The sequence below is a fragment of the Anoplophora glabripennis genome, unplaced genomic scaffold (genome assembly GCF_000390285.2).
Source record: "Anoplophora glabripennis isolate ALB-LARVAE unplaced genomic scaffold, Agla_2.0 scaffold108, whole genome shotgun sequence".
In the NCBI taxonomy this organism is placed as follows: domain Eukaryota; kingdom Metazoa; phylum Arthropoda; class Insecta; order Coleoptera; family Cerambycidae; genus Anoplophora; species Anoplophora glabripennis.
In genome coordinates, this window is record NW_019416209.1 from 941,225 (window position 1) to 949,972 (window position 8,748).

Genomic DNA, 8,748 nt, shown 5'->3' on the forward strand with positions numbered 1-8,748 from the left:
TTTAGAATTCAGACTTTAGAATTTAGAAATTTTAGAATTTAGAACTTAGAATTTAGAATTTAGAATTTAGAATTTAGAATTTAGAATTTAGAATTTAGAATTTAGAATTTAGTATTTAGTATTTAGAATTTAGAATTTAGAATTTAGAATTTAGAATTTAGAATTTAGAATTTAGAATTTAGAATTTAGAATTTAGAATTTAGAATTTAGAATTTAGAATTTCGAAGTTGGGATTTTTTGCAAGATTTAAAAATTTATAAAACTTTTTGCGGACTGTTTACTGGATGGAGATTTACTTGTGTCTATTCGAAACATGCGCTATACTTTCGGTATTCTAAAAAGTTGTCTTGAGTATGCGATGACTATTAAGAAAATTATAAATAATTACATATATCAATAAGCTGCAAATCTTTTTTCTTGATTCTAGGAAAAAATAGCTACAAGTTAATTTTAGTGAATCCTTTAGCATTAGCAAGAAATAATCTTGAATTCCACGTTGATCGCTATCTAGGATGCCTTGGAAGAGACACCACTGATATATCGTCTTATGTTTTTGAGGTACAGGAGGCCGTAGAAAATTTTTAAAATCAAATTTTAGCCACATCTTTTTGAAAATGCAGAATAATGCACAGAAACCTGGTGCAGGTATGTTTTGAGGATGTTAAATTCGTCAGTGTGGTTAGTTTTTGACCAGTGACATTTTATGACGGCTTTTTTGAGGTTACATAAAAAAGTTGCAATGAAATGTCACTGTGTATAGTCGTTGCTAGTGACCCTTAACAAATAGTCAAAAATTGATAATACTGATACAGCACCCTTAAAAAGTTAACTGTATCAAAATCCAATTCAATATATTTTTTTTTTGAAAATATATGACTAAAATTGTATTTTAGATAACCGTTTTATATGCACTGTATCTCAAAAACAAAAAACGATAGGCCCATGGCCTATAGAGAAAGTCGGCTTAATTCTCTATGGTATTTGTTTCCAAAACACCCTGTGCATATGAAAATATCATACTATTAGAAATTTACTGCAGCAACAAAGTTAGCAAGTGTACCAGATTCGAAAGAAATATCGATTGAACTTTGCAAAATGAATAATAATTTTGAGGTTATGTTAACTCCGTTGACATCGGGCTTTCGAACAAACGTTACAGGAACTTGCACCATTACTTTTACAAGAAACACCACTCCCTAGACGCTTGGCTTACAATTTCTGAGCACCCCTACCCCTCTCAGCGGACATCTTCGACCGATTTAAACGCCAAAACCTAACGACCGAGGAAAATCAGTTCCCTGGTCTCCAAACCACGTCCCGACCACCGCCGCACCCAATCTTAAATTCATTAATCAGTTCGTTTTAGCTTAACTAGAAGGATTGGTTTTTTTAGCGTCCCATCTTACGGGCAACCGCACTCGTCAACCACCATCTTGGGCAAGTCCCTCTTTATTATCGTAGAATCGGGACCGTAGTAGATGAGGCTCATGCTGGAGAACTTGAGGGGGGCGCAGCACGGCGTCATGCCCGACAGGTGTTGCGTCTTCCTCACCTCCTCGATGACGTGGGTGTGGTAGGTGACGTAAGTGTCTGGCGTCCTGTGGTGGCCGCAGTCGCCTCTGCAGTAGTTGGCGTAGTATCTGGAACAAGCGAGAGATTGAGGTTAGGGCGGCGCCATGTTGTTTGGGCGCGAGGCGGAAAAGTGAGGTTAGGTGACGGTATCGCTGCTGAAGAAGAGGTCACTCACCCTTGAGGAGCGATGACCCAGTCGTCCCATCCCAAGGCCTTGAAGCTGACGTAGAACCTCTGCTTGCAGCACTGGTTGCCCGAGTCCACGGAGCAGTCTATCGCCCTCCTCCTCACTCTCTTGGCGGTGTTGGGGTCAGTGTGGATGACGAGGAAGGGCCGGTTGGGGTTCGACCGCTTGTCCCTCTCGTTGTTGAAGAGGTGGATGTGCCAGTTGGAGCAGCAGCTGCAGTCCACGAAGAGGCGCAGCTTCTCTTTGCTGGACTCGGTCAGCCACGTGCGGACGGTGTCGGTGAGGTCGATCTTCTGCCAGCCGCTGTTGGACTCGTCCAGGGTGATGGAGGTGGGGTCCGCCGTCACGCGGTCGAATTGCTGGAAAGAAAAATGGCGTCAGTACAGTCGGTTTAATAAAACAAGTTAGCAGAGGTACTGTGAAAAGAACACGTTTTTGCCACTTATACGCTTATGACGAGCGCTGACATCTCAGCTAGAAACAGAGGGATTTCAAGAAGTCAAGCCACGCAGCCTCTGTAGTCTCTCTTTTTTTAAGATAAGTAAAAACAGAAATAGGGTCTTTAAACACATGATCGGAACATTATGCGAAATGAACAGCACATTACAATTACCACATGACTATACTGTATACTATTTATTATTATTATTTTATTGAATCTTTTTGCATGTCATGTTCGAAATCTAAATCTAACTTGAAAAAAAAAACAGTTGACCTTGTACGATTGCATTTATAGTCCGGTCAAAATAGACATTTCAAATAACGAAAATTCCGACAGAGCTAAATTTTGGTGGAGGCTTTTGGTACACCATTAGAAATAACGTGTCAAAAGTCCCCATCGATCCCATGTTTGCTAAAAAAGTTATTCGGGGTCAAATGTCAAAATTTGAAGTTTTTTGGATTTTTTTCGAAAACGGTAAGTTTTATCAAAAAAGTAGCCCCGACAAAAATGATAAATTTTAAATTATCTACAAAAATTTTTTTTTTCTAAGAATCACCATTCCTGAGATATCGTGATTCTAATAGTAGTCCAAGCATTATAGAGAAATGCTTACAGAAATTATTACCTGGACAAAAAAATATGACCGTATAGAAAATTAAATTTTAAATTGAGTTTCTTGTTCTTTAAACTCGATCCAATATGGCGAACATGGTTAAAAAAAATCGCAAAGTTGAAAAAAACGGTTTTTCTAAAATAACTAAAAAAATATAGCACGGATTGAAAAATTTTAAATGAGAAAGTTGTAGGTTTTAAAAAGATCTATCGACTGATTTTTTGAAAGTATCGATTGCTTTGTTACTTTTCGAGATATATCGAAAAAACCGTTAAAAATCTTCTCTTTTCTCTTCTTCTATAACTCGTTTACATTTACGTGCCCATATTTGCTATTTACTGCAAGCATAGCCCACGGCAAGCCAAAAAAGTACATTTTTGAAAAATTTAAAAATATTAATTATTTTTCGAGATATATCGATTTTTTGAAAAAAAGGCGCTCTCGAAAATTGGCTAGATCTTCTCAGCGGATAGCCCTACAGTAACGATTTTCGGTTTATTTTCTTCGTAAAGAGTTATATTATCATGCTGTTAAAAAATGTTGACGATTTTATTAATTTTAAGGATCAAAAAATGACTTTGAATAAGTTGCACTTTTTTGGGTATGTTTTTTTCAAATTACTATTTCAATTTTTATTTTATGAAAATGACTTTTAAAGAAAGAAAACTAAACATTTACGGGTCTATTTTGCTTCTAAGGCGAAAATGCTATAATATTCGTGTTTAGCTACCCCAGATTAAGTACAAAAAAATAATAAAAATTGAAATAGTTATTTGAAAAAAACATACCCAAAAAAAGTGCAACTTTTTCAGTCATTTTTTGATCCTTAAAATTAATAAAATCGTCAACATTTTTTAACAGCATGATAATATAACTCTTTACGAAGAAAATAAACCGAAAATCGTTACTGTAGGGCTATCCGCTGAGAAGATCTAGCCAATTTTCGAGAGCGCCTTTTTTTCAAAAAATCGATATATCTCGAAAAATAATTAATATTTTTAAATTTTTCAAAAATGTACTTTTTTGGCTTGCCGCGGGCTATGCTTGCAGTAAATAGCAAATATGGGCACGTAAATGTAAACGAGTTATAGAAGAAGAGAAAAGAGAAGATTTTTAACGGTTTTTTCGATATATCTCGAAAAGTAACAAAGCAATCGATACTTTCAAAAAATCAGTCGATAGATCTTTTTAAAACCTACAACTTTCTCATTTAAAATTTTTCAATCCGTGCTATATTTTTTTAGTTATTTTAGAAAAACCGTTTTTTTCAACTTTGCGATTTTTTTTAACCATGTTCGCCATATTGGATCGAGTTTAAAGAACAAGAAACTCAATTTAAAATTTAATTTTCTATACGGTCATATTTTTTTTGTCCAGGTAATAATTTCTGCAAATTTAACATTAATCCGTGACAGAATGCTTGGACTATAGTTGAAGCAGTCACGTTCTACATGATATGCACACATTTCCACACCACCTGTGAGGTAGTGTACTTTGGCGCGTTTTTTTTAACGTGGGTTCCCCGGTAGGCCTACTCCACGAACTGTTATGATGGAATTTTCAGGGACAATACTCTTTTAACTGCATAATTATTATTGATATTGGTTATTGACTTTATTCAAAGTCGACTTCAACAGTCATGTCTTCTTCGATTTCTTCTTCTTCTTCTCCTTCCTCTTCTTCTTGCTGGATGTTCATAAATTGTTCAAATGAAGATGAATCAGCTGTCTTTTCATCGAAATCACATAAATCTTCGTCTGTTGTATTCAATTGGACATTTGAGCAAGACTGGCTTTGGCAATTAGTACACGCTGGAGAACACAGTAACCCTACTCTTCTACAGCCACATTTAGCACTACAACCATTTTTGTAATTACAAAAATAGTGTTTAGGAGTTTTTCCGGAGCAGGTGGGAGTAAAGTTTGAATCGGTTCCAAAGTATTATCTGTTAATTTCCAATCTCAGTCTTCTGGGTTCAGTTGATTGCCTAGTCATATCTGAACTTGATAGTATACTCGATGCAAGTGTTGATTAACAGAAGCCGATGTTGGAGGAAGACAAGATAGTTGTACTTGTTTCTTGTTTCGTGTATTTTTTACAAAAGATTTTACAATAGAGTAGCCACATGTTATTCAAGGCCATGCGGGTAGAGGGAATTGACTAAGGGACTGAGTTTCTTTTGAGTGTATATTCTCAGAATACTATAGTTTATACATATAAGAGACACAAATAGGCATTTTTATTTGTATTAAGTGCCTGACTATGTATACAGGGTGTATCTAAATAACACCGAAAAAATTCAAGGGGCGATTCTCCGATGAAAACTAATAGGGGTCTTTGGTATAAAATTTTTTGAAAAAACCCTTCCCTGAAAAGTTACGCCCCTCCCAAAATTACAAAAAAAAATTGTTTTTCTTTTTTTTCTTCCATGTACATCAAGCTAAAGAAACCAAACTTGGTGAACATTATCTGTCAATAAAACTACACTTTTTGAATTTTTTTCAACCCTGAACTATTTTTGTAAGGGGTTGAAATAATCAACCCCTATGACATTTTTTCTTATAATTTTTTTTTCGATAAAATTTTTTCCTTTTAAAAAATATGTCTAAAAAACCCCATTCATTTACTAACTTTTTGATCTCTTCAAGTTTCTTCGAAAAGTTAAGGATTTATGACAAAAAAAAATAAATGTATTGTAATGTATTTTTAAAAAGATGAGCTGTTTAACGCGAGTGTATTTTGCCGAAAGATCTAGTGGCCTGTTCTTTACAATGGAATCCGTAGAAACAAATGTCAATGTCATTTATTGTCATATTAAATAACATTTTATTAAAAAACACTCAACCAAATAGTTGACCTATGATTCTACTAGGCTAAGAAGTTTGGAACTTAGACTAAAAGTGAACAAATGATGAATAATGTTATAACAGTAACAAAAAATAAAAATCTGTCGGATATTGACAATACAATCTACAAAAAATGTTGAAAATGATTGCCTTCAGCTTCAATACAAGCATCTACTCTTGTTCTCATAGAATTGCGTATGCGTTCAAATATTCCTGGTGAATTTTTTATCGTTTCACACCCTGCTACAATGCGGTTTCGCAAATCATTGATATCTTCAACTGGCCTTGAGTAGATCAAAGATTTCAGATATCCCCATATGCAAAAATCCAAAGGATTAAGGTCAGGGGAGCGGGCTGGCCAATTTACATATCCTCCTCGACCTATCCATCGATTGGCATACACCTCATCCAAGTGACGTCTTGCACGTATACTAAAGTGGGCTGGTGCACCGTCGTGCATAAACCATAAACGTTGCCTAATTTGAATGGGAACTTCTTCAAGAATAATAGGTAATTCTTCGAGAAGATGACAATATGAGTCACCATCTAATCGTCGTGGAAGAAAATAGGGACCAATTAAATGATCGTCGATAATTCCGAGCCACACATTTAATGAAAATTGATACTGATGATTTCCTTCAAAAAAGTCATGAGGATTTTCCTCAGCCCAAATATGATTGTTACGAAAATTTCTAATACAGTCTCTTGAGAAATTCGCCTCGTCAGTAAATAAAATATTTCTTAAGAACTGCGGCGCTTGGCCGATCATATTAATAAGCCATTGACAAAAAACCACACGTGGTAAAAAATCTCGAATCAGTAACGACTGCACCCGTTGGAGATGATAGGGATATAACTGTTGTTCTTTTAAAATTCTAAAAACTACCGAATGGCTTACATTTAGGACACGAGCTATTTTCCTGGTACTAGTTTCTGGGGATTCCTCAATTAAATTAAGTACGGCTTCATCGACAGCTTCAGTTCTAACTTCTCGGCTACGGCCACAGTCATGACTTCTCTTTTCAAATTTTCCAAGTTCCCGCAAGCGTTGGTGAATATTTGTGAACGTAGTATGGTGGGGTAATCTACGCTCTGGGTACTGTTCAGCATAAAGTCTTTGCGCTTCCAATGCATTACCGTTAGCATACCCATATGTAAAATGCATATCTGCCATTTCTAAATTCGAATAGTTAACCATATTTTCGGTTTATTAACTAATATTTTCTACACAAAATCATGAAACTTGTGAAATAGTAAGAAACAGTAACAATAAATGACATTGACATTTGTTTCTACGGATTCCATTGTAAAGAACAGGCCACTAGATCTTTCGGCAAAATACACTCGCGTTAAACAGCTCATCTTTTTAAAAATACATTACAATACATTTTTTTTTTTTTGTCATAAATCCTTAACTTTTCGAAGAAACTTGAAGAGATCAAAAAGTTAGTAAATGAATGGGGTTTTTTAGACATATTTTTTAAAAGGAAAAAATTTTATCGAAAAAAAAATTATAAGAAAAAATGTCATAGGGGTTGATTATTTCAACCCCTTACAAAAATAGTTCAGGGTTGAAAAAAATTCAAAAAGTGTAGTTTTATTGACAGATAATGTTCACCAAGTTTGGTTTCTTTAGCTTGATGTACGTGGAAGATAAAAAAGAAAAACAATTTTTTTTTGTAATTTTAGGAGGGGCGTAACTTTTCAGGGGAGGGTTTTTTCAAAAAATTTTATACCGAAGACCCCTATTAATTTTCATCGGAGAATCGCCCCTTGAATTTTTTCGGTGTTATTTAGATACACCCTGTATACGTGGCATATATGTGTATAACATGTAGAACGTGACTCCTTCAAGTTTTAGAATCGCGATATCTTAGGAATGAATGGTGATTCTTAGGAAAAAAAGTATAAAGACCATTTTTATAGATAATTTTAAGATCTATAATTTTGGTAGGGACTACTTTTTTGATAAAACTTACCGTTTTCGAAAAAAATCCAAAAAGCCTCAAATTTTAACTTTTGACCCCGAATAACTTTTTTAACACACATGGGATCGATGGGGACTTTTGACATTTTATTTCTAATGGTGTACTCAAGGTATCTACCAAAATTTAGCTCTGTCGGAATTTTCGTTATTTGACCACTATTTTTATGACTAATTTGACCGGACTATTACGTTTGGCATAGACTTATGATTTGCATTATGGCAAGTCAAATGTTTATCAACCTCTATTAATACCGTGCATTTACTTATACAATGATATTACTGAATTAGCAGCAATTAAATTGAAATACGTTCAAGATAACAGTACGCGTAAGGTAAAGGGAAAATATTACTTCCTGTTTCTTTGGTCGTTATAACCCTTTGAAGGAAATAAACTCGCATTCTTGCAAAGGATATAACAGAATGGTATTGATATTTTCTAATTGCCTTGTTAGAATAAATAATTATTTACTTACTATTTGATGAGTGAAATTAACTTTACTGCTTATAATTAGTATATTTTATGGTATCATATAGTAGGCTTAATTGCATTGTTAACAATTTATATTTATACAATTACTTTTAAATATTTTTAGAAATATTTAATCTTAATATGACCCTTTCAAATTGCATAACAAATATTTAAATGAGGATCACTGCGATCGAGATTATATCAGCAATAACACACAACCTTTTATTAAACATTGCAATCTATGTTTTCTTAGTGCAGTTTAACAATTGTAAGGACAAAAACTCAACTTTTACAAAAAAATATTATTTTACTATTATTATTTCATTACAAACACTCCTGCCGTGGCTACGGCCAAATATCTAATAATCTTTTCACTAATATGCGACACTTGCTGATACAACAGTTCCCTTTAGTTCAACATAGTTTATTTCTTCTCAAATTGTTTTCATAACAACCTGACCTAGGCCTCGCTGCGCCGCGTCGAGAGAATCGGACGGCGGACTTCATCTTAACAGTGACAGCGGCAGATTACCTTACAGTCGGCCATCCTGTATACAGTACGTCCTCGAACTGCAAAAATTCAGCAAGTATCAATTCAAAATTTATTAATAGTTTTATTTATTTATTTATTT

The 8,748-nt window shown here is 34.4% G+C and overlaps 1 protein-coding gene across 1 annotated transcript in view; it reads right to left on the reverse strand.

Moving 5' to 3' along the window:
- Positions 1–1,402: 1,402 nt before the first annotated feature.
- LOC108906568 (inhibin beta chain) overlaps positions 1,403–8,748 on the reverse strand; it is a 110,855-nt gene continuing 103,509 nt past the window's right edge. Inside the window, exons 3-4 of the mRNA XM_018709867.1 lie at positions 1,748–2,118; positions 1,403–1,640 (exon numbers count right to left, since the gene is read on the reverse strand). Coding sequence (XP_018565383.1) covers positions 1,403–1,640; positions 1,748–2,118 — 609 coding nt within the window. The remainder of the gene's footprint in view (positions 1,641–1,747; positions 2,119–8,748) is intronic.